Source organism: Oculina patagonica, chromosome 12 (assembly GCF_052425735.1).
Source record: "Oculina patagonica isolate OP01 chromosome 12, crgOcupat, whole genome shotgun sequence".
Lineage (NCBI taxonomy): Eukaryota > Metazoa > Cnidaria > Anthozoa > Scleractinia > Oculinidae > Oculina > Oculina patagonica.
In genome coordinates, this window is record NC_135769.1 from 3,273,236 (window position 1) to 3,299,653 (window position 26,418).

General features: G+C 39.1%; 4 protein-coding genes and 1 pseudogene across 7 annotated transcripts; 2 read left to right on the forward strand and 3 right to left on the reverse strand.

The window, feature by feature from the left end:
* Positions 1–166: 166 nt before the first annotated feature.
* Positions 167–23,080, reverse strand: LOC144631805 (cytochrome P450 4F3-like). 3 transcript variants are annotated; one of them, XR_013566800.1, is made up of 14 exons: positions 21,696–22,073; positions 19,342–19,534; positions 8,921–9,048; positions 8,042–8,160; positions 7,164–7,223; positions 5,860–5,992; positions 3,869–3,934; positions 3,336–3,423; positions 2,665–2,767; positions 2,370–2,500; positions 2,150–2,214; positions 1,294–1,376; positions 575–640; positions 167–239 (listed from the first exon to the last, which is right to left on the reverse strand). XR_013566800.1 is itself a non-coding variant. In XM_078490369.1 (12 exons), exons 1-11 carry the CDS (start codon positions 21,852–21,854, stop codon positions 2,162–2,164), a joined length of 1,233 nt encoding a protein of 410 aa, XP_078346495.1. In that variant the 5' UTR covers positions 21,855–22,091; the 3' UTR covers positions 625–640; positions 2,150–2,161. The 3 variants fall into 3 exon arrangements, 1 of the variants encoding a protein (XP_078346495.1); XR_013566801.1 differs by lacking the exon at positions 3,869–3,934 and having other exon boundaries at positions 21,696–23,080; XM_078490369.1 differs by lacking the exons at positions 167–239; positions 1,294–1,376 and having other exon boundaries at positions 625–640; positions 21,696–22,091.
* On the forward strand, positions 9,699–15,732 carry LOC144632051 (uncharacterized). The gene is made up of 5 exons (XM_078490656.1): positions 9,699–10,310; positions 10,693–11,166; positions 11,536–12,198; positions 13,162–13,425; positions 14,145–15,732. Exons 1-5 carry the CDS (start codon positions 9,699–9,701, stop codon positions 15,369–15,371), a joined length of 3,240 nt encoding a protein of 1,079 aa, XP_078346782.1. The 3' UTR covers positions 15,372–15,732.
* On the reverse strand, positions 13,750–17,132 carry LOC144631838 (uncharacterized). Its single transcript, XM_078490413.1, has 2 exons — positions 16,256–17,132; positions 13,750–13,888 (listed from the first exon to the last, which is right to left on the reverse strand). The coding sequence occupies exon 1, from the start codon at positions 17,070–17,072 to the stop codon at positions 16,257–16,259; it is 816 nt and encodes a 271-aa protein (XP_078346539.1). The 5' UTR covers positions 17,073–17,132; the 3' UTR covers positions 13,750–13,888; position 16,256.
* On the reverse strand, positions 17,140–18,230 carry LOC144632052 (uncharacterized). Its single transcript, XM_078490657.1, has one exon. It carries the CDS (start codon positions 18,085–18,087, stop codon positions 17,140–17,142), a length of 948 nt encoding a protein of 315 aa, XP_078346783.1. The 5' UTR covers positions 18,088–18,230.
* A 10-nt stretch (positions 23,081–23,090) lies between the features above and the next one.
* Positions 23,091–24,210, forward strand: LOC144631872 (uncharacterized; annotated as a pseudogene). The gene is made up of 2 exons (XR_013566804.1): positions 23,091–23,229; positions 23,567–24,210. The product of XR_013566804.1 is annotated as an uncharacterized LOC144631872 (transcript).
* Positions 24,211–26,418: the final 2,208 nt, after the last annotated feature.

Below are 26,418 nucleotides of genomic sequence, written 5' to 3' on the forward strand. Positions count from 1 at the left end.
GAGGAAATAAGCGGAGGGTGTACAATAAAATGAATAAGCTGATATTATGAAAGCAACGTCTGATCAAGCCATTCTAAAATAATAAGACTTTTGCCATCAATATATCTCTTTCTTCATTCTCCTATGTGTTGGTTCGTGGCGAGATGTTAACCACAATGCCATTTTTCGCTCGCAGAACTATGTGAGGTTGAAGATCTTCGTCCGTTACGATGTTCTGAGGAGAGACGCTCAGCTCAAACCTGTGTCAAGAAAGCAAATTTTATGTATGGACCCTTTCACGATCTTCGGCAACGTATTGGTTAGAGACTTGACTGTTTCACAGGCAGCCATTGCACGGCTAATGCCCTCAGGTCTCAAAGCCCCAGGCTATCCTCAGGTTAAAAAATGACTTGGATGCACCCTCTCTGGCTTTATCAAAAATATCTGTAATACCTCGAATTGGAATGTTGTCAATTGAATTCGCGACAAATTTGTTACTATGAAGTAACGTAAGAAGATAAAAGGGATGTTTTATGAAGTGGATAGCTATAAAATGAAAACAAACAAACAAACATGTTGAATAACTATCACTTACTTGCGAAGAATCATGGCCAATGCAGTTTTGATCTCAGCCAGAGCAAAACTTTGACCGATGCAGTTCCTGTAAAAACACAAAGCGTTTACCGTCAGTAATCTGTCACTGGCTTCTGCCTTGTCTTTGTTCTAGCTGCTTGTAACAACTAAAAACAGTTTTGAAACACAGAAAGTTGATACTTGAAGTCTTTCTTAGTAAAACTCAAGGTCAGAGTAATACGAAGGGAAAATTAACCCTCGACTTTTCGCCGCTCGGCGAAGAGGAAAAAATCAAAACGTTCTCACCGAAAGAAGAGCTAAGCAGGCAGTTATTACACGGCCAAACGTCTCAGTTTTCAAAACCCACAGGGCTCTCAGGTTAAAAAGTGACGAGGATGCACCAAAAGCAAAATTCACCCCACCCCTCCTAATTACAATCCCCGGGCTCGAACGCTTATGGCGTGGACAGAGCGAGGCTAATTCGATATTCGACGCGTATGAGAGAACAAAACACTAAAAAACTTAATTAACGACTATAAATTGGGACTTAAAACAGGAGAATGCACAATTAAACAGTCTTTACGGCCTTAACAATCAACTACTCTCTGCATGTGAATTTGAGACTGGGTTTTTCGACTGATCAAAAAGGATTATTTTGATTGTCAAAACTCTCGTTAAACGCCACCATAGTCTTCATTTTCAATCGCAGAACGTGTAAAAGAAGTGTTCTAATAATTTTACCTTGGTCCGGCAGAAAAAGGAACGTATGCATAAGGCGACTTTCCTTTCACATTTTCAGTGGTGAAACGAAGGGGATCAAATTTCTGTGAAATACACATGAATCAATAAATACATTTATTTTGGCTCCTAATTACTGGCCGACTGACTGACTGACTTACTGACTAACGGACTGACTGACTGACTGACTGACTGATTGACTGACTGATTGATTGACTGACTGACTAACTGATTGACTGACTGAATGACTAACAGTAACAGTAACAGTAAATCTTTATTGTGCCTTACACTCCAAAGGGAGGTATTGGTCTAGTTACAATAAAGGTGTTATAGCAACTATGCTAACAAATTACTTATAACAAACAATGAAATTACAATGCAAACGTTTACGGTAATTATTGGACTATTACTTATACAACTATTTATTGATATAACTTTCAATTTAAAACTTCTTTTCTTTTTTGAAACATTAGGAAGATATATTTAGCTATGATTCTAGAGGTAGCATAATTATCTAGTTTAAGAAGGTACCTATCTAGTGACTGATTGATTGATTGAATGATCATGACTGACTGAATGATTGACTGACTTAATGACTTACTGAACGAATGAAAGAATGAATGACTGACTGACTAAGTGACTGAAACTCAAGACTGACGGAATAAATGAATGAATAAATGACTGACTGACAGGCTGGCATTTGAACATTTTGGATAGAATTTGCGCAATACCAATGTAATGTTTTTTAAAAAATGGATGTTATTCCGTAATTCCATGTTGGAGGGACTTGTAAAATTGAAATTTCAAATATAACGAAAAAGGAACTGAAGGAATTAAATATTTAAACATTCCACCTCACCTCAGGATCTTCTCACACATGTGGATTACGATGCAAAGCAAAGATTTGAGAGGCCACCATTGTTCCTACAAGAAAAAATAATAATGTTAGATGGAGACAAACAAAGTAATATATATAACGACATGTATATTACTTTGTTTTGAGCTTCCTGATGATTTTATGGAGTGACTTCCTTCACTAAACATGATCTTAACACGGTTCTAAAATACCACCAACACACCTTTAGGCACCAGTTTTCCATCGATCTCGTACGGCTTTTCCAACAAACGACTGACTTGAGAAACAACAGAGTACAGTCTGTTGCTTTCCTTGATGCAGAGATGGACATATTTTAATTTCCCAAGATCGTTCCTGAAAAAAAGTAAAGAGTAAAACCCCAAGAACAACCCCAAAAATGAGAAGCATTTTACAGTAATGCATAATAGACAGAAAATGATTAAGTTATTAACTTATCACAGCGCTTACCATCTTTAGTTTTTTTAAATATTGGAAATTGATCATGGCTCATTACTTACCATTCAAACTCTTCATTATTTCCAAGCACTTCGTCGATTTCCTCGCGACATTTTTCCTGGTGTTCTGGGAATCTTGCCAAATTGTACAGTGTCCACGAGATCGCTTAGATTTAAAAACGAAAAGAAACATATTCAATAAATGGTAAAGCGATGCACTGGTACACAGGAGAGAATGAATCGTATTAGCAATATTTGTGTATATTATTGCTGTTTATTATTACACGATTATGCCAGTTAAAAGGACCAGTAACTTAAATCAACCAATCAGAGTGATTTATTGCCAGAGCAATATTGACGTAGTGTCGCATGTACTCTACTGAGTGGATTTGGGTAAAAGCAAGCAATATTTATAATCATGAAGTAGTCCTACTAAATATTTCAAATTTGAATTCAAAAGTTTACCGTAGCGAAACAAAGGTAGGCGTCAGTGGAGATACCAGTAGTTTCTTGTTTCGTCTGTTTTCTCTCAGTTATAATCAATGCAAGGGCCCTGCGAGGCATCATATAAGCGAGAGAGAATCCCGAGAACCATAAGCGCGCGAGAAGGCCTCGCGAGCCATAAGCGCGCGCGGACCTTTTTTTCGAGATCCGCGTATCGCCCGACAAACTCGCGCCAAAATTAAGTTGCAGTGTACAAGAAAAGCGTCGGCTGAAACACTTGTGTTACTTACAGCTCGCAGTTGTATCATGACCTGCAAACATAAATGTCATGACTTCTGATGTAATTTCTTCCTCTGATAAACCATTCCCATCTTCATCCTGAATTTAAGAACAGAAACTAGCAATGTTACGAATACAAACAATTCTGTGTATTTAATTAATGTCCGAGAGTATTTAATTAATGTGAGACAAAAGCTGGTAATTAACAAGTACTCGAAATATGTTAAGATTTTGTGATCGGAAATCCTAAAATTTTATCCCCCAGGCGGTTATAGATTATTCTGCCCTAGCTGGAAATAATATAAGGTCATATAACAGAAGTCCAAGTGCCTTTGTAATTCAAGACTTCCGTATTACTCTGGCGAACAAGATAGTCCAAATGTCTTACCTATTTTCTTTCATATTACTCTAGCCGCGAGTAAGATATCAAGGCAGTCCAAGGATCTTAGTTATTTACTTTTATATTATTCTGGCTAGACCCATAAGTGTTTCTAGTAAGATATCAAGTAAGTTCAAGTGTCTTTGTTATTAACTTTCATATTACCCTAGCTGCGAGTAAAATATCAAGGAAGTCCAAACGTTTCTTTTTCTTCAGCTTCTCTTGTTCAGCCTGTGAAAGAATTGACACAAATGAATACACAGACACACATCCCGGGTGGGAAGGGGGAAGGGGAACTTAAAAAATATACGGGGAGGTGCGGCTCCGAGGTACAAACCCTTTTCCTTTTATCCCGGCGTATCCAATCGAACGTTCGGTAATCGAACCCAATCGAACGCCAATCGTTCGATTGGGTTCGGTAATCGAACATAATCGAACTCACAATAAAATTTGGTCAATCGAACAAAATCGAACGTTCGATTACCGAACAGTCGACAATCGAACAAAATCGAACGTTCGATTACCTAACAGTCGGCAATTGTACTCAATCGAACGTTCGATTACCGAGCTCCTGTTTGTTAATATTGCGGACATTTCGTAAGGTGCACCGTCCCCCTGATTAGTCCGGCGTGTTTTACTTATCAAGAGACGGATTCCGAACAAAATCGAATCGGGGTGTGTTCGATTGGTTCGAAAACCGAACTCACAGCAAAATAGATGTTTGATTTTGTTCGATTACCGAATCCAATCGAATGATTGGTGTTCGATTGGGTTCGATTGATTTTTGGTTCGATTTTGTTCGATTGGATACGCCGGGTTTTATATACCATTTTTGACAGAAAAGGTAACTCTTTCGTATACTTGAAGTGAAGATATCGCATCTCTTTTGTAAACTTTTCCCGTGAATAACCCCTTAAAATACTTAGATAAATCACCCGATCAGTGACTAATTTGTTCGATATATTTCTATTTCAAAACCTAAATGAAAGTTTTTCCCTACCCTTTTCTCTACTCCAACCTGTAAAATCCTTAAATATATATCTCCCCTTTCGATATGCAGGATATACTGGCCCCAGAAGATCACGAACAAGGAACTCTATCAAAGGACAGGACAACGGGACATCGCCATAGTAATAAAGCAAAGAAGATGGAGGTGGCTAGGGCATGTTATCAGGAAAGGTCGAGATAGCATAACACGAACTGCATTAAGATGGACACCGGATAGTGGAAGAAGGAAGAAAGGACGTCCACGGGAGACTTGGAGGAGGACGATCGAGGCAGAAATGAAAACAGCAGGGAAGACGTGGAAAGAACTTGAGAAGGCAGCCATGGAAAGGGAGCAATGGAAATCTCTGGTCTCAGCCTTATGTGCCTCCTAGGCGCGAAGAGGATTATGTTATGTATGTATGTTTCGAGTGAAGCCTCTACGTATAGTTTACTGTAGAGAGCACCACCCTTAGTCCCGCCTGTATTTCTTCGTTTTGACACGTATTCTGAGTGGATTTTTGCTTGAGAAGCAAATCCACTCAGAATACGTGTCAAAACGAAGAAATACAGGCGGGACTAAGGGTGGTGCTCTCTACAGTAAACTATACGTAGAGGCTTCACTCGAAACATACATACATAACATAATCCTCTTCGCGCCTAGGAGGCACATAAGGCTGAGACCAGAGATTTTCCACACTGCACGAAATCCAGCAAGTAGACTAAAGAAGAACTACAAACAGTTACAAACATCATAAAGATGAGATGTTCAACGTGACACGAGCATGGGACAAAGAAAAAATTCTGAGTCCCCGACGGGAATCGAACCCATGGCCTACCAGAATACCGGTTGGGCGCTCTAACCAACTGAGCTACTAGAGACTCGTTGTGAGCTGGGCCATTTTACATCGTTCGTATATGAAAGGACTCCGTGATGTGCATGAGCAAGTGTAGACGCATTTTGTTACTTTCAAGTGAAAAAAATTTATAAATTACTTATGTCATCTGAAGCCCTAAAAAAATCAACCCAAGCAAAAAATTGGTAGGGCCCCTCGGCCCCCTCCCCCGGCCCCCTCCCCCGGCCCCCTCCCCCGGCCCCCTCTGCGGTCCCTGATTACATAACGCTTGTTTCACTCCAAGGTGTTTTTGAACAAGAAGTTTTCAGCACTCACTGTATCTTGTAAAGCAGCTCTTCTTTCTTTGATGACTTCTTTTGCTTTGGCCTGTGTAAGAGAGCAGTCTCCAGCGAATTTTTTGGCTCCTGGCGTCATTTTATAAATCGTATCTGAATACAAAAGAGGGTTCCTAAAGAGGGAAGAAATACGAAGAAAACAGAAGTTACTTTTAGACGGCCCGCACTAATTCTAGTATGAAAAAATTACCATTCTCGTCCCCATAGCTCTTTCGTTTCTCTTAGCCGGCTTGGCACGAGAAAACGAAGGGCTCTGGAGACATAGGATTTTTGAATTAATTCAAATTTTTTTGATTGGCTCTGTTTGAAATAAAGAATTCCTAAACGGAAGTCAAAAACGTAACGACTCTCTAATAAATTCTTTTAAAACATCATGACTGCATACATGAAGACCGGAAGCCCTAAAATCTAGGACTGGAAATTCTCTGTCCCCAGAGCCCTCGGTTTTCTTGTGCCAAGGCCCAGCCGGCTAAGAGAAACGAAAAGGCTATGGGGACGAGAATGAAAAATAACTTGATGCATTCACCTTTTAAATTGTTTACGTTAGCATTAATTTCTGCATTTTGAAACATTCTTATGGGGCCACAAAAACATACAAGAAACATAGGAATTACAGTAAACGTGAAATAAAGCGAAGTTTAGACATGAGAGCTTATGGCGACCTATGACAGGAGAAGGGGCGTGTGTTTGTATGCCAGCGAGAGCAGGGGAACGAGTGCGCGAGGGAGCGTGCAAGTAAGCGAGTAAGCGAATGAGCGTGGGAGTACCGTAAATGATCGCTTAAGCGCTGCGGCGCTTAGTTTATTTTGCCTGTTAAAGGTGCGGCGCTTATTCGAGAGCGGCACTTATTTCAACTACCGGTAAAACACTGAGGGGAATATAGAGAGAATTAAGTGAGGCGCGTACTAGGTATGCACAATTTAATATAAAATTATTTCGAATGAAATACAAGAGCTAACATGAACACAGTTTCTCAGTCTCTTTGTAAATACCCAAATTAGCACCGCAACTTAATTTCGCGAAAATGTAACGCGCATATTTTGCGGGACTTAATTTTCGCGATTTGGCCAAAAATAAGTAATAAACATAAACAAATACAATAGAAAACGTTTAAAGTGAATTTTCGCGGGTCTTAAATTAAGTCCCGCGAAAATAAGTAACAATAAGGTATTTGAGAGCGGGGCTTATTAAATAATTTTCCGATCATTTACGGTAATGTAAGCAAATCAAGGAGTGTCAAAACAGAAAACGTACATGTGTAAAAAAGCCCTAAAAAATACCTACATGACTCTTCTTACGATTGCGTCACACGCTGCATAAACTGCCTTAATGTAGGGATCATTCCTGAAAAGGGAAAATCAAAATCAGCAAAATTGTGTTTTAATTTTGGCTAAATTAAATTCATAAAGTAATAATTAATTAGTTGTCAACCACTCACATGATCACTTTGTGAGCTTGAGAGGATGCCGTTGACTGCGGGCATCGGTCCATACACATGCCCAACACAAAACAAGTCTATGCGACCACTAAAACTGAGTGAGTTTTTAAGCCAATCAAACCCCTTAAGGCAGCTGGTATCAGTTTTCAGCATTTTAAAACTGTTATACTTTGATGGATCAGTACTACAAAACTTTATCAGTTGATTCTACAATAATGGTATCTAATAAATGCCCAATGATTGGTGAATACGTTTTGGTAATTTTGTTGACGTCACTGGTAACCATAGCAACAGTAGTTAACATGCCTGGCTACAACCCGAACATTTATAGCAACAGTATAACCTGTTAAAACACCCTTAATTTTGGCTTTAAGTGCTTATAATTCAAAAACGAGCTCGGTGACCCCCATTTTTTATTACTGAACATTGATCAATATGTTGAGATACAACTTTCTGCAAAGTTTAAAAAATTCTACGAAGCAGTTTCAGAGCCACCTTAAATTAAATCCGCAAATCGGATTGATTATCCCATCGTTTTTTATTTGTTAGTTAGAAGTATTAATATAAGAAAGCTTTGAGAAAGTTTCAGTAATAATAATTAGTAATAGTGCACATTCATTGAAAAAAAATACTACTGTCACTTTGTTTGTGTTGTGGTAAACTTAATAATAGTTGATTATTATTGGAAAAACTAACGTACAATATACTGGAATTATTCACATACTCTTGAGTCTGACAATTGCTTTTGTAACTGAGGGCGCACTTGAGAATGGAATCCAATGTCATCAGACTCACGTGATGGAACAGCTCCACCTCACCCCTCTCCTGTGCGGACCACTTGTCCTAAAGAGTAAAAAAAATGGGTGTCCTTTTTTGGCGAAGTTACGAAATGAAATTTCCACACTTGACCCTCCGTGGGGAAATCTCTGGGAAAGAAGAAGTTAAAACTTCTTTACTAGTTTAAGGTGGCTCAAAACAGTTTCCTGCATTTGCAGTACTTCAACTTTGAGGAATCAATACTACGACTCTTTTTCAGTTGACGCAACAGTTTTGGTATTAAACAGATGCCCAATCACTGGTGAACAAGTTATGATTATTTTCTTGACATTACATGTTACCATAGCAACGGTATAACCTGTTAAAAACTCCCTTTATTTTCGCTTTAAGTGCTTATAACTAAAAAACGAGCTCGGTGACCCGTTCAGGTGGCTCTGAACCCCACGTCAGATTTTTTTTATACATTACCAAAAGTTGTATCTCAACGTTGTATCTAAAAGTTGCATCTTAAATATTATTATTCCGTCATAAAAAATGGGGGTCACTACGCTCGTTTTTAAATTTTTAAGCGCTTAAAGCGAAATTTCAGGGTGTTTTCAACAGATTCTACTAGATGGCCCCTTTTCAGAGACTTTTCAAAGTCCTTCACGTATGAAGTTTGATGAGAGTCATGGCACTATTATGCGCCCAACCATATCCCGGATGGAGCACAACCTTTTTGCGTTGTCGCATTAGTGCTACTTTCGTCATTTTAAATTTCACTTGGCTCTGGCGTGGCATTTTCCCGCGGTTTCTATTTGCGGGGGTGTCTTAAGTTTTTACTTACCAAAAGAACGTTTGTAGAATCTTGGAAAACTTTGACATATGATTTCAGAATCTCAAAGTGGAAGGCTGGAGTCAGAAGTCTTCTCATTCGGAACCACTTATCTCCATTAGAGGCTATCAGCCCATCTCCTATAAATATTAACACAATAAATATATATCGTGCCTTAACGAATATATTCAGTCAGAACGCGGAGGAGTCGTTGCAAATTCAGCACTGAGTATCCCATGGGTATGGAACCATCACGCTTGGCCAGGTCTGACAAATTGAGTTACTGAGTGGTCTGAGTATGAAATAAGATGTATTTAGGATATGGTCGAAACTTTTTTGAGGGTCTCAATGGGATGGTGGCTTTTACGGTTAATGGTTAAAATTTTGGATTTTTTACGGCTAACGGTTAATTTATTTCCATAACGGTTAACAGAGGTTAAAAGTTAATTTTCATTGTTTTACAAGTTAAAAATTAATTTCCATTATCGCAAAACATATTTTAGGTCTCAGGGCCATTCTGGGACGATGAAGTGAACTAGTTTGATTTATTTATAATTACTGGCCGATTTTTTACGAGTAACATATCTTATAGGCTCAGTTTCCAGCCGTGGGGGTTTCGGTGCGCCCGCGATCCTCTCCCCAACCACGGCTGGGCGCACGGGTTTCACTCCTTGTCTCTGACGTAATAGTATTAATATTACAGTTTGTTTTAATTATGCAATAAAAAGTTGCTTTGTGCATAATTTACTACTGCCGTGTTTCAATGCGAAGAGTTCAAAGAGTCCCTGCAATGTTGCAAGCAACACCTCATAAACGCGTGAAAGTGTTTAAAAAAGATGGTTGCTTTCTTTGTGGTAGAGAAGAACTCAACTCAAGAAAAAGGCGATCTCTAGAGCAACTCGAATTGCAACAAAAGGTTTCAGAATTGTTACCATTGTCACCGGAGGAGTTAACAAGCAACTCTCATCGTTATGTCTGCGAGACGCCTTGTTTCAGAGACATTGACAAGTTTTTTAAACAGAAAGCGAGCTGTGAAATGCTTAAATCTTCCATTGTGCAACGGTTCGAAGAAGGAGCAGAACAACGGATAAAACGATGTCTGCCTTCCGATGTGGAACCTCACCAGTCGCCCGAATTGAAGAAGCATTCTCAGGCAACAGGTTTACCGCGTGGTCAAAGTAGTAGTAGTTCTCCTGCTCCTACCTGTGAACCTGTCTGTATTGGTGACGATAAACCAGCACCACAAGCTATGGTCCAACAGTTTCTAGGCCCTTGGCCTTTATCGTCCGTAGCAAACATGATTTCCCCTGGATACATATTTTGTCCCAAGCCACCACTTAATTCAACAGTTCAGACTGTTAAAGATTCAAATATTGTTGACGACGACTGCAGTGATTTCAAAGTAAGTTACCAGCAGCTTATTTACAATATTAAATTCAGAAACGAATGTCCACATTGTATTTTCAATTGTCACTTGGTAAATATGGCGCGAAAAATGGAACTTACAGTAATAGTGAAGATGTAAAAAGTGATTCTGAAAAAATGTAATTTTAATGATCCTCGCTAAATATTTGGTTATCGTGGTGAAAAACAAGGAACATATCGAATTTACTGAAATTATCATACAATCAGGTTTTGATTTTCCATGTATTTGTCAATAATTCCCACCCCTGTTGCAGTCATCCAAGTTACCAGTAAGATTATTTCAAGTTGTTAATAGTAATTTCAAGTTATTAATAGAAATCAAAAATTCTAATGTTGAAATATTACATTCCAAACAATAGGTCACTATCAATTACTCAAATGGCAAAAAATCAAAGGAGCTACCAGAGGATCTCACTAAGCTTGGAAAAGCACTTGCAAGGGGAAGTGATTCCAAATCAATAGTTACTGCCATGCTTTCGTCATCAGAGCTGAGACAGAGTGTAGAAGAGCACATATGCAATGTCATTAGCAATGAGGCCAAAACACTTTGTTCAACAAAATCACCCTCTTGCCTAAGGACACCCACAAAAGAATCAATGTTAACATTTTCATGGAGTGCAGCTGGGAATGAGATCCAGGAAAAAGCCCCTCTGCTACACAGGGTTTTACAGGCAGCTGCAATTCCAAAATTTATGCAAGGTCAATCAGATGCAGCTAGGTACCCTGGGATCTGCCTTGCAGCTGGAATTTTGTTAAAACTTCGAGACCCTGCTATGAGCTTAATTCCTTATGTCATGAGCCTGATGTTAAAAGCTGCAGGAATAACAAAGAAGGTAAGCACTTGATATTTAAATAAATTATTGATAAAAAGGATTACATCCTCACAAACATTTTTATGCACTGTCATGGTTGTCAATGCTCCTTTTGTATTTGATTAGCCACCATTAATAAGTTAACTAACCATTGATATAGTGAACATCAGATCCCTCTATGTGTGATAGATATAGCACAGCAACATCTCTTTATTTAGGTATACCGTATTTATTCGATTAAGCGCCCTGGGCGCTTATTAACTTTTGGACCTTGAGAGTGAGCGCTTATTCGAGGTGGGCGCTTATTCGAGGTTGGGCGCTTAATCGAATAAATACAGTATTTATTTTCAGATTAATGAAGGTAACATAAAATACTTGTCTCTACTATAGGGTTTTATCAGACTTAATCATTTGGGCCTCACAATGTCACCAAAAAGCATTAACACTGCACTAGACAAAGTTGGTGAAGATTATAGCATCAAGTTAATCCAAAAGAAAGAAGAGGTGTCAGATTACTTGAAAAAAGAAATTGAGCTCAAGCATCAGGAGAAAGAGTTAAACACAAGGATAACTGAATTGGAGAAGACAATCAAGGCAAGCAATGACATAACTTCAAATGCAGACTTGGTGGGAGACCTCAATGAGTCTAGACTGACACTGCAAAATGTGAAAGACAAATTGGATGAGCTGGCACAAAGTAGGCCTTCAAGTTTCAGTATTGTTTTAGACAACCTTGACATAAGGATTGAAGCTTCTGAAATGACATCTGAAAATCAGAATAAAGATCACCACTGGTGCAACCATAATGCAGTGTTTGACAGGGTCAATCCAGTTGAACTTTCTGATGAAAAGCCACTTGCAGATATTCAAGATGTTCCAAACAGAGCCATACTGCCTTTACTGGAGGACCACAAAAAGATAATGGATGACTTTGTTATCCTGGTTTCACGAGTTTTTGTGGAAAACTTTTCTTCATTTGACATTTTCAAAGACATTGTGCCAAACCATATCAAGCACAAGTATTCTGAGGAAATGAAAAAGGCAACAAACAAGGTACGGTATACAATATTCATTTAATTTTCATATTATTTCCTTTTGTGAATTGATATGAATGTTGCAGTTCAATTTTACCTTTGGTACATACCAACAACATACCAGATTGTACCAAGGGTATATGTAAACTCAAATCACAGCATGTACACTTTCAAAACATCCCCCTCTTCTCAAATTGCACCCTTTTCCTTGCCCTGATAATTAAAGACTCTGTAGGATGTTATTAGACTCGAAAAAGAGCAGTTTTCAATTGAGTGCCGTAAAACTAAAAGCAAAGTAATTACTCTGGCCAATCACAAGACACAGACAATCCAGTGAACTAATCAGATCTTAAAGCAACTACATGTAGCTGGGATGAAGGGCAGGGAAACTTGCACGAGGGACATGATTGGTTTTGGTTCTGACTGTTTTTGTTCTAACCTTCAGAGAAAGTGCTGCAAGATTATTAAATCAATCACTTAGCGTAGTACAGTCAACTCTCTCTAAACAGACACCACTATAAGACTGACACCTCTGTAAGATGGACAGCTAGTGTCAGTCCTGTCCCTACTGTTACTCAGTTGTCTTACTGTAACTTAACTCCCTATAAGACAGACACCTCTCTAAGAAACACAGTTGGAGCTGGTCCTGACAGGTTCTGCCTTAGAGAGAGTTGACTGTAACAGAAAACCAAAGCTAACACAAATTACTTTTGACACTCAAGTGAAAACTGCTCAAATAGACCCTTTTAACTTGTGCACTCAAACTCTGGCAGACTCTTATTAATAGCAACTGCTCAGGGATGTTGGAACCGGGGGGGGGGGGGGGGGTTGGTTCGCAAGGGAAATAGTTTACACAATAAATAATTACTTGAATTACATTAATAATAACATTTCTCATTTAAAATATTAGGTCTGTTGATTTCTTTTCAGCTGAATTTTAAAATTTGAGAACTAATAAAATAGAGCATCCATTCATCTGCAGGTACATCTTGGAATGCTATTCAAGAACGAAAACCTCGGAGAGGATATGATAGATATTCTAAGAATTCTTCATGAGTGGGTGCCACACACAAATGACAATGGAGTGGAAATATTTGACAGAGTACCAGTTGTAGGGGACCAGCTCACACTGGAGCGTGGGTTAGAAGGCCAGTTCTCAGTCAGTAATGCCTACTCAAAAAGAGGGCGGTTGGAAGGCTTGTTCTTTCAGTTGGCTGACTGGCACCTTGAGAATAAATTCTTGGCGGTAAGAATCCAACCTTTTTTGGACTGTATTTTCAAAACACAATGTTGACCTATAGCAATAGGTCACACAACCTTGACCTTCGGAGCAGATACAGGGTTCTTTGAAAGAGGGAGCTAGAAATACTATCACCAAAGCTGCTACTCAATCAATCAATAAAATTTATTTACCCTCGGAGCTGAGGGGGGCTGACTAGGCCCCTAGCAAACATATGCTAATACGCTGAGAAAATACTGTAAAAACGAATAAAGTTCAAGTTCAAGTTACTCTTATATAATGGGCTGTGAAAATAGATGGCAGGAGAAATTGTATACATTTTTTTCAAGGTTTTCAAACACTACGTATTTAATGGCAATCTATTTAATAACAAGACTTCAACTTGGTTACTGTTTAATCTGATCCAGAAGCTGCAACTATTGTCAGTTATTTGCCTTGTCTTGAGTGGCATGGTGCATGGCCGCAATATCTGTAAAGCAAAGACCATCTAATCAGATTTTGTTATTAACATAAAATAAGTCACCAGCATCACAACAAGATTTTTATATTGTATATATTAATAATTGGTAGTAGTTTGTAATTCGAGCTGGGCCACTAGTTTATCAGTTTTTACTGCTTGCCATTACTCTCTTTTATTAGAGTTGATTGATTGAAAGGATGGTACAGTAATTGGGGTAATGTAACAAAATATATTAATATATTATTTGTATTTATTTATCAAACAGCTTATATTTGGAAGAGTTTATAGTGGATCATCAGCATGTGACAGAACCTCATTATTTGCCCTGCGCAATCTTGTTAATTGGCGTGATGTTGTTACAGATGCTGAACACAAGCCTGCACCATGCAAGAGATTCCTGAATTTAGTATTGGATGCTCAAATTATTGCTGCTGGATTAAAATTCTTTGGAATGAAAAATGTTAACGACAAGCCAACAGAGAATGGCTTCAGTGAGAGCATGAAAGAGAGAATTAAGCCAGTCAAGCTAAAGTATTTGCAAACGACTGTGCTGAAGTTTATTTGTACATACATTGTTGACATTGAATTGTACAAAACGCACTTCAGTAATATTGATTTGCTACAGGAATGGGAAGACCATGAAGCCAATCAAGTGGTGAATCTTGATGGAAGATATCCATGCAGATTTAGCGGGTGCCAAGCATCTTTTAGATATGATGGACGCAGCAGAAGGCAACACGAGCTGGCTCATGACCCTCCTCCAGAAATCAAAGAAGTACCACAGTTAGCAAGAACACTTCCTGACCAAATGGATCAAAATGGAGTTGTTCAAGATGATGTTCTTAACTACCACTGCAGCATAATGAACATGGCTTTACTACTTCGCAATTTCATAGATGCTGGAAGAGAAGGAGATGGAGTTCGGATTTTGAGATGTATCAAGTTTTTCTTGTTACATTTTCGACAGGATGGTTCAGGAAGCGTAAAATATGCTCTTGAGTCTCTCTATCATTTGTTTCAGGTTTTTGCCTTGTCAACCCCACGAGAAGCAGAGCGTCTCACATGGAACCGTACTGTTAACACTAAAGGAGGGGAAGGGAATAATGTTTTCCTAGATCTTAATCTCGAGCATGACAACCATTCTGTCACTGAACTCCTAAGGGCCTTAGGAGCGAATGTAAATGAAACAAGTGTTAACAGAATTTGCAGAGCATTCTTTCTTATACTTAATTTGCTTGAGAAGCTCGACTGTGAAATGCATGTCCCCAAAAACTCAGCAGAACATACAAAGAAAAACATGCATGGAGATCTAATGACTATTGTTGATGCACTGGTCACAGAAGATGTCTTCACAAGGAAGCTTGACAGAGAACCTCTAAAGCTGTTTCACAACTGTCCTCGTGACTATTTACAGTTTTTGGATACCAGTTCCCTATTTAAATGGATCAATGACCACAAAAAGAATATTGTTGAAGGCAGAAGACCTAGATAGATTCTTAAGCCCTACAATACTTTTAACTGTCTGTAATATTCTCTCATTGATCATGCATTGAATTAGCAGCTCACTAGGTTTAGGTTATCAAAACTAGAAAATATGTGCACCACTGTAAGATGAACCAGCCCAAATGGTGTAGAATAAAATTCAGAAACTTAAGGTCATTTCTTCAGCTGTGGGACACACCAGAAATTAAAGAGTGACTGTTACCAAGACCAACTTAACTCTTTGAAGTTTCAGCCATAGAGTGATCAAGATCAAATTTCTCTCCACTGTATTAATACATATTTATGAGATTGTGTGAATAAAAGTAATTGCCAAAGAGAAATAAAAATTACTTGCTTGAATTTTAAACAAATTTCCACAACCATTATTCTGTTGGATATGAGGTGGTAAATAGCAAACAAGGGGCATAGCTCCGGGGTGGCTAAAACTATCTAGTATCCCACAAGCACCAATGGAATAATTGTTTTATCAAAAACACCCAACAAATTATAATTTCGGAGCTCCCGGCTGTTCTCGCTGATACGTACATCTACCATAATTGTGACCATTCGCCTGTGAACCAATCAAAACTCAGGAATTGCAATATACCATGGCTCGTTTTTATGAAAATGTTGACTACAGTGTATGGGGGTTAGTAAAGGGTTAATTTTACCTAAGATAGAACTGAAGGTACTGTATATGTAATACATGCATTGAAATTTTAAGAATAGCTGTTGATTTTAGGAGACCAGACTTCGAGGACAATGGTTGGTAACATTAGAGTTATTGTTAATAGTAAATAGAGGGATTAAAATATACTTCTTATAATGACCAGGTGTAAGTCACAACATAATTGACATGGGAATATATTTATTACAGTTGAACAAACAGTGTACCTTAGAAAGACTCCTGCTCTTCTGGGTAAGTGTGCATGTCTTCTGCAGTAAGAAAGTCACTTGGTACAAAGTCAAGATCATCACCACACCACAAATCAATGTCTGGTACTATAAATGAGGAATCCAGTAGTTGCTCATCATTTTCATCAAAGTCATGATCACAGTCCCCAAATACCAAGTTAAGTACATACAATATTTCTGTGGCAACATCATGATGCCAGATGTCTACATATTCATAGACATTGGTCAAGGTGAAAATTTTTGATGCATGGTCCACAACTTGAGCCATCTGACAATCCCCAAAACCAGACAATAAATCGATTGGTGTTAAAAGTGGAACATTGTGCTTGAGTGCCATTTCGAGAAATGAACTATTTAATGCTCTCTTTAAATACTCCAGTTTTGCAACGAGTTTTTCCTTTTCACCACTTGTTATAAGCCTCTCTGGTGGTTTTTCGGTGCTGTGCTGTGGAAGTGTATTATCAAAATAGACAAAACTGCAAGTGTTTACATCACATTTACATCTGCTTTTGCAAATGTCACAACATTGATGTGCATGATTGTATCGTTCCAGTTCATACAAATCATAGTCAAAGTGTTCGAGCAGTAGTTTACGCCTACAAATGGAGTTGTTTCTAACATATGCCATGATGCTTTCGTCACAACTTTGCAACATAACATTTGAATACAGAATCACTGCCCTGCAATTTGCTTCTGCGCTTCTCCCTGCCCTCCCACTTTCTTGGAGATATCTTTCGAGATTTTGAGGAGGCCCATAATGTATTACATCTTTTACACCCTTGCAGTCTATTCCCATTCCGTAGGCGATTGTTGCAATTAGCACACGAATGCAACCAGTTTCACTCGAAAAAGATTTTAAAATTTCATTTGTTTTCATCGTCAATTCGAGAATGGTACATTTCCACCAAACGTTCTCGCAGGTTACAAGTCCCTCTGTCTACATACATGTCAACTCCTAGCTCAGCTTTAAAAATGCCATACAGAGTAGAAACGACTTTAATTTTTGGGCAATAAATTATAACCCTGCCACAACTTCGCCCTTTCTCTTTGATCTCTTGAATGAGTGAACTAAACGTTGTAAGTGGGTCATCGCCGGTCACTTGTACACCATAGGCAATGTTTTTCCGATTTGGATTTTCAGAAAAGACGGCAACATTTTCCATTTCAAGTGTCTTGATAATCTGACTCCGGGTCGTCTTCGTTGCTGTTGCTGTTAAAGCTACGAGTGGAACGGATCCAACGAGAGATCGAAGTTCGTTGATTCTTCTGAACCAAATTCGAAACGCTGTTTCTCCTTTCTTGGCAGAAAATCCCCAATGGGATATACAGTGCGCCTCATCTACGGCTATCAAACATAGCCTTTGTCGATACACTGTGTTTGATAGAGTTTTACGCCAGCGATTGGTAGCAAGAAAAGTTTCTGGCGAGCCATAGACAATTTGATAGAGACCTTTCTCAATACCGTTCTTCACCGATTCATCGTCCTGTCCTTCTCCTAGGAAAGCAGCCTTCACACCTTTACTTATCAGATAGTTAACTTGATCTTTCATCAAAGAAAGAAGTGGAGAAATGACCACAACAATTACCTGAGCATCTTCATTTCCTCTCATGTAATCGAAGACCAGTGGAAAAGCTTGAAAAATCAGCGATTTTCCTGAGCCTGTTGGCAGATTGACAAAGACATCTCGCCCTAACATCAACTCCTTCATAGCAAGAATCTGTTTCTCTTTGAAATTATCAAAACCGAACTTCTGAAGAGCGTTTGCACAGGCATCTTCGAATTTTCTGTCAAACCTCGACGCGTCCGCCATTTTGAAATATTTATCTCAAAATTTATGCCCCTCAAATTTCGCGGGGCTTCTACCTGATTGGCCAATTCTAACAAAGGGACACCCCGTGCGCCCAGCCGTGGTTGGGGAGAGGATCGCGGGCGCACCGAAACCCCCACGGCTGGAAACTGAGCCTACATATCTTACGGCTTTGGGTAAAAATTTTCCATTTAATTTTTTACGCTTAACGGCTAACTCTTTGGCCGTTTTACGGCTAACGGTTAACCTCATTGAGACCCTCTTCTTTGGATCGTCCTCGGAAATCTTCGGACATATTTAGTTAATAATCGCAAACGTTTGATTGACCTTTGGACAAGTTTTGAACATCTTCGGAAAGTTGATGTCGGTAACCTCGTGGGGTAGGGAGAGGGGGAAAGAGACAGGGGGTCTGTAGTTTCCGCTTCCCGTACCTTGTACTCCCGGTTCCCGCACTTTCCAAGGTGGTTCCTGCCTCTTCGGGCGTTATCTATTGCAAAATATTTCGCAATGTTGCACAATTCTCTCCTCCCCGTTTCAGTACGGATTCCCGCCCTCTTTTCTCCCGTATCCCATATACTTCCCGACCCCTTTTATACCAGGCTCCTGCCCCCCGTCCCCCTCCACAACCATTCGTTGCAACTTTTTATGCTGTTGCAAGGGTCCCCAGAGAAGGTCCACATTGAATCGCGTGTTTCTCCCCTTCCCTGAGAAACCTTGTCATCTATGGAATAAACGCGTAAAGTGATTGTTACCTTATTCTTACTAATTTTCGCGCGTACTTAATTTCGCGAAAATTCAAGAGCCAAAATTCGCGAGTATTAATTTTCGCGATTGCAAGAGAAATTAGCGAAAAAGTGTATTAAATGTCGCGGTTTTGTCAGTGTTTTATGGAGCATATAAGGAACTACTGGAAATGTACAAAGGTCTGGCTGACTGTACTAAAGAGGTTTTGGCCAATTTACAAGAGCGAAACAGTTATCAGAGGAAGGGTGCTAGTCAAAAACAAGACGGAAACATATTTTAAAAGGTAGATAGTTGCAGTTCCAAACATTTAAACAAATTTGTTCTTTTGATACATAATGTGGTATTAATTTTCGCTTGTTTAAATTTCGCGCAATGTTTTCTTCGCGCGTACCAAATTTCGCGATTATTTTCAAATCGTGAAAATCGCGAAAATTAGTAAGAATAAGGTATTTACAATTTGCTGATACAGAGTTTCACGCCAGAAACTACAAAGAATGTTTTTTCCGCTCTTACCAAAGAATGGCTTGGAAAATCGGTACGTGTCTCCTTTTGGAGCGTTACTCGATTGCATAACCTTGATTGTATCTGGATGACAAAGTGCTAAGATACCAGTTACAGAAGTCCTCCATACAGCGTAACATGTTTTGAATTCAGTTGCACATCGGACATGGAACTGAAGACGAGCAGCCCCATCTAGGTCTTGTAACTAAAAGAAAAAAAAACACAGTCAGTTAAGGCGGAGATTCACCTAAAGTGACAAACAAGACTGCAAGGCTGATCGTACTACGTGAAAAGTAGACTTTGCGAGACATCACCACGACTACCCGGGGGGGGGGGGGTACTCCCATATATGGGCTTTATAGGTATGTGCCGCCCGATAGGGTATGGTTTTTGAGGTTCTCAGTCCTTAAATAGGGTATCTTTTTTTTGTTCCTTTTGGCAATGTGTTCCCGGTGTGATCCTTAGATAGGGTACCTAAATTCTATCAGCTAAAAAAACGCCCAGCTAAACGTAAAAAGGCATCCGTTCAAGTGTTAGTAAAGCGATTTTGATTTTATAAAGATTTCTGTTTGCTGTGCACGGTTAGCCGTTATTTGCGTCGTCACAGAACGTTTCTTCTTCCCTTGAATAGGGTGTCATTTTTCAGTTTTGAGCCTTAAAAAGGGTATCAATTTTCGCTTTCTTTATCCTTAAATAGGGTCAGGGTTTAAGAACCTGGGCGGCACACCCCTATCCGAAATTTATGGGAGTACCCCCCCCTCCCCCGGGCACGACTAGAACCGATACAGCAGGATTGCAACCGCGGACAGCTGTTTCGTTCGTATTGGAACTCATCAGCATGGTTTAGCAAATCTAAATGACGCCAGCCCAAAGAGCCAACGCAAAAAATTCACCTGATCACCTGAAGGCCGTTTTTCCACCGCTTAACATGGGTTTAACGGAAATATCTCGTTCGCGTTTCAAGTAATCCAAAAAAAACAACGCTTCACTCAACTCATATATCTGGGGATGTTTGGGAGGAGATAGTTTTTCTCAAACGATTAGTAAAATTTAAAAAAATAAGAACATGATTTTGGAGATTTAATGCGATTTTAAAATTAGAAGTTGAAGTTAAAAATTGGTAGACGGACATCAGACAGTCCACTGACAAACTGGGGTGCTCTTGCGTGGGGGCCAACTGTCTAGTGGTGTTTTAAATTGTTTTCTTTCTTCTATCCCTTCTTTAAACCTCTTAAAATTTTATTGAAATTCAAGTAGAACCCCACCTTAGCGTAGTGCTTAAAAGGACTATGTCATTGATTTTACCAGATTTATGAACAACCAAAATTTATATTTGTGTCGCAGGAAACCAAAAAATAATAGTCCATTTTTATTAAAAATTACTATATTAGAGCACTGAAACTGTTAACGTTAGCGTCTTTGGCTGCGGATGGCTCGGATGGAAACGGATTGCAACTTGAAAAAGTAAGGCTAACTTTTTCAAGTTGTTTCCGCGCATTATCAAAAAATCAATATTTATAGCCGTAGATTGATTTCTATCCGCAAATTAAGGATATATCTTCCTTTAGATGTTCAAAGAAAATGTTTTTTATGGGTTTAGTTGCCTACCACTAATTTCAGAATAGTTTAGAGTTTTAGATCCAAAATCTGCGAAATCCCCGTTAATAACCGTTAGGAGACGCGATTTAACTAGAGGCCAAAGCCAATGTCCTGTAGCTGTGATCATGTATCAAAACACGGTCATGTCCCTAACAGGGTATAAGAAATCTGAAATAGAGCAAAGGCCGTACAGCGCCACCAAAAATTCCGGGATCACCTCCCCCGGGGCTACCACTTAAATCATTTCGCTTTGCCGTCTGCTCCTTTCGCCTTTCCTCCCGTTGGAGATCCCGGACCAAGGATAGAATGTGACGCCCGGGGGGGACTCCCATATGAAAGGGACGGGGATGCTCGTCGAAAATTTTGAAAAGAACCCCTTAAAAAGACCAATCTGGGCGTGGCTTAAGCTTTTTTTTACCCCTAAAAGATACCAAAAAACTAAAAATAGAATTTAAATTTGTATATTTTTCTTCGTGTGCAGCCCTAAACGAGAACTTGACGGCTAAAAATATTGGCATTTTGTCCAGAACACCCTAAGTGAGACCAAAAATCCGAAATTTACACCTCTAAGCAAGACGATGAGCATCGCCGTCCCTTTCATTTGGGAGCCCCCCCCCCCCCCCGGGATATGTGACGCCCACACATTTTTGCAGAGTCATGCCGATTGTGAAATAAACATGGCAAAGTCAATCGATGAAGCCTAGCTTATATTTGGCTTTCTTTGCATTTGCTAATGGTTAAACAACTAAAAATACTGATTAGCTTACGTATTTGAGATGCCCTGTCAGCCAGCTGCTTGGAGCTGAGGGGAACTTAGCAAGTTGTCTTGCGGCATGCAATGTCTTCACCAGGTTGATAATCAGATAACAAATGATGACTACCCCGGCAGTTGATGCAACAAGAAGCCAAAAAGAGGCTGAATCCATTGCAATATGCGTTGAAATTCCGCTTCTACGAAAACAGTCCCTGGCTTAAAGGTAAGGCGATTTAAACAGTGAACGTATTCTAAAACTGTCTGGAAGCTCTGCGAAGGCGCAAAAGACAAACAGTCTCTGAAGGGTAGCTCAGAAAGGTCAACGAAGTTTCAATGCGACTGCTGTGCGTGACTCACTAATCTCACTGTGTTGTGATTACATAGTTGTGTGACGTAAACGAACCAAGAGCATGCGAGCACTTGTACAAAGATGCGAGCACCAGCAAACGAGTCACTAAAATTTTGCTAGTATTTCGAGCAGAAGCCCTATTTTGCGAGCACTGCACAAAGTTTTGAGGGACCATTCATGACCCCTTAATATTTTCGAATCTGCTTCGTTGTGACATCACATTTTTGCCCCCAGTTTTCAATTTCTGAATTTATAGCTGAACTGATCTTTACCATACACGCCATTTTACCTTTTATTTTCGCGAAGATGTTATACAAATAAATTAATATCCATGCACGAAAATTTATTCCTAGCGAAAGAATGGCGAGAAGTGGGTCAGTATTCAGTACCTGCATGACTCGTCGCGTCAGGATTTTTACCCGTTTTTAAAACGATTTTGCAAGATTCTGAACAAAGTGAAAATAAAAGCTTTGGGATATTTTCAGTATTTTTCATGATAATCGAGAGGTTTGGTTTCCTGTCATAGACTCATAGAACACAGACATTTTGAATCAGCATTTTAAAAACAAGATCATTGGAACCAAAAGTAAATATTTAGGGAACACATTTCTTAACAACTTTAGTATGCAGTATGCTAGTTGTGTCACTGCAAACTTTAGTAAGCCCGTTATCAACCGGCGGCATTTTAAGTAAAATTGCTGGCAGCAAATAGTGGGGAAAACACAGATTTTATAGCCTAACTGCCCTAAACCGAAGACATGGCTGAAGGGTTCTACCCCTCTCTAATGATCAAACATGTATGATGAAAGGAACACAGTGTACACAAATTGATCGGTCTAAGTCAAAGTTCCCAAAGACAAGTTTTAGTCACTGGTTAAATAGACTGAAACCAGTCGCAATCGCTTCTTCTTGTTGACTTAGTTCTTTGTCTTAGTGTCACGTTAAAGTAAATTTCTAATGATTTTGATGTCGCGCCAGTTGTGTTTTTGTCTTTGTTATGAACGGAATTTAAGATGTCCTTTTACAAACGAGAAAATTCGAGTTGGTCATTACCGATGCAATGTTGGATGAAAAACATCAATTCACTGCTCAGCTCTCTCATTCCCTTTTGCCTTTCACAAAAAGCCTTTTGTCGACCGGAGAAATCCTTTGGCGTAAAAACACCCACATTTAATTGAGTATTCTTTACAAGCGAAAGGTAAGATATTCGACAGAAAGAAAGAAATACTATGCGTTTTATCGGCGCATCAGCGGTCTTCGATCACATTGCACATTGTAGTTTAGAACGTTTTAACAATCTTATCCTTTAATGCTTATTTTTTTATTCTCCATCTCCGAAGTTCCGCTCAACTCAGTTTAGTTGTATGACTGAAATACGCTCACAAGGTCTTCTGACAACCAAATTCGAAGCAACCATTAATTTCGATTCCTTCGCTAAGATAGTTTGTAATTAGGTACATAGCATCATTTTAAAATATCATAACTCTATGTCTTAAACTTTCAGCTGTAGTTTTCTCATTTTTCTTTTATCTCAGACGAAGCCAAGCGATATCACCATGTTGTTCAAATTCCTTTTGATCTCCCTGATGGCCACCGTGCTGTTGTTCGACGAAGCTTCAGCGAATACCTATCCTCGCTGGGTGAAGCTCAACAAGTCTCCAGTTTGCTTCGGGACCCGAGGGAACCAGTTTGGTCGTTTTACCTACAGTCGGAACATCTTCGTGAGCCAGTTCATGCTCGTGCACCGCTCGGGAACGGTAACGTGCAATAAAAACAGTAAAGGCCATTACAGCTTCTGGGGGTGTACTCCAAATCACTCACAAATTTATGTCGTCCTAACAGACCAGCAAAACAGGATACTGCTCCAGTTGCCTCAAAAGTCAACAATAACGGATGGTACACTCTGGCATGCTACACCTCCTCGTCGCCTGTCCTCGTGTTCTGTGCTCCCAAGAAACCTCACTGTGTCTTCGCCAACAGCGAGCTGCGCCTGTGGTATGGACAGGACTTACGTGGCTTCACCGAGGACAACAACGCTGGTAAAACGTGCGCAGACGTGTATGGTCTTTTGGCTTAGCCAACATTTTACACTAAGAGATACTAAGCTGACCAAACCTCGAACAGTGATTCTTATGATAGGGACGACTTTTTTGTAGTTGTTTAATTGAAAACAATAAAGTTATTTGAGGTAAAAAAAGTTGTGTTTAATAGCTCAGTGACCTCTCCGAATCAATTCCGCCCCTCACAAAAACTTTAGCTTGCTACCCTATTTAAGCCAGCAAGTTACAAATTGAGATTAGTTCCACGTCCACAAGTTTACGTTGATAAACACCTAATGCGTGAAGGATAGATCTTTGTAAACATTCCTAAATTATGAAAACTATCAATCAATTCAGCCAGAGAGGACGTAGAGATATGCAATGAACAACTGGCAAGTCAACAAGGCGAATTGTCAGAATTGGCTCACATACCTATCTTTCTTAGAGGTTCAATTTTTGGATATTTTCCGGGTGTAAGAATAAAACATCACATGCAGAAATAAAAAGGTGAAAGAAGCGGGAGGAAGAAGCAAAAAAAATCCGACTTTTTTTTCTTAAGTTTGGGCTATTCATATGCTTAAGAATAATAATTGATTACATGTAATAGTTTGCATTCCTAGCAGTTCAGTAGCTAGGTTAAAGACGATTAGCAACGTGGCATTAGCTTTACGCGCTGGACTGAAGTACAGCAAAGGCCCTCAATCAATCAATCAATCAATCAATCAATCAATCAATCAATCAATCAATCAATCAATCAATCAACCAATCAATCAATCAATCAATCAATCAATTAAACTTTGGCTGTTCCGAAAACGCGGAGTGCGGAGTGCGGAGTCCGAAAATGCGGAGTCTGTAAAAAAATTAAAAATTAAAAAATAAAAATAAAATAAAGGAAGTGTGATAAAAAAATTAAAATAAAATGAAAAATATATAAATATTAAACTAAATATTAAAAAAATAATACACATTTTTGCACAGCTTCGCCCGAAGCAGTGAAGCGGATCGTTCAGACCGCGGCCATTTCTTTCTTCAAAAATGACTGCAGTTCACGTTTCACGAAATATTAACAAACAGTATTTCCAATTTTTTGGAATCACTACTCGTAAACTTCAAATAACTTTAGTTTCTTTTTTACCAAAGAGCCTAAAGTCATGTTGCCTCATAAAAAATAAAATACACAGGAAACCCTCTAAACTGAAGATCCATCAGCTACGTGGCACTTGTCAACTCCGCCTTCTAAACTTTTCGCATTCTAATTGACGAAGTTCATTTTTTTTTTAAAAAAAAAATGTGTGACAACGATACGTTACGCAGAGATTGGCCAATAAAAAAGCAAAAAATAAAACTTTTCAACGAGTGCCAAAAAGCCATTCAACCGCACTGCTCTGCTTGCAAAACAATTTACCATTTCTGTGCACTAAGTGGAAGGGATAATGTATGAAGTGGATATTTCCTGTTTCTTTCTTATCAGTAGCATGTTTAACTTGCGACAATTGATTGTTGTTGACAAGAAACAGTTAGCCGCGTTAAACGGTTGCGTTTTTTACTTAAGACATTTATATCTCCAGACAATTAGTTGCCGTTATTGTTTTGTCTTTTTGTTCATAGTTAGGGAATTTTCCATGCACTATGTATGGAAACACACGAGAATGAAAGCGTTTTTTGTGTAAACAACGAACCGAGACAGTGTACATCTAACCCGTATCAAAATATACAATGTTACTTTTCAGCAACAGATGTGTCATTTGTAGTGAAAAGCAAAAGCTATTGCAAGCTTGACATAACCATTACCAGTTATCACGATTGTCCTTGACACAGACGTGTTTCCATGACACCTGAAATAAACGGTTCCCAGGTTCCGAGTTCCCAGCGAAAAGAACTTACAATCAAAAGAATTAGTATTCTTGCACTGAAAACATGATTTCAACCAAAAATGACATGTCCACAGATGGATGTAGATATCCACGGCACAAAGGCGGTTAAATGACTTTTGGGGAAATTTTTATTTATTTATTTTTTGCTTTTTTATTAAGTGCTGCGGAGTAGCGTATCGTTGTTGTACATTTTTCTTTAATTTGAACTTCGTCTAGCATAAAAGGCGGAGTTGAAAAGTGCCACGTTGCTGATGGTTCTTTTAGAGAGTTTACTGTGTATTCGTGGAAAGCCAGGCGAAGCAACATGGCTTTAGGCTCTTTGGTAAAAAAGAAACTAAAGTTATTTGAAGTTTACGAGTAGTGATTCCAAAAAATTGGAAATACTGTTTGTTAATATTTCGTGAAACGTGAACTGCAGTCATTTTTGAAGAAAGAAATGGCCGCGGTCTGAACGATCCGCTTTACTGCTTCGGG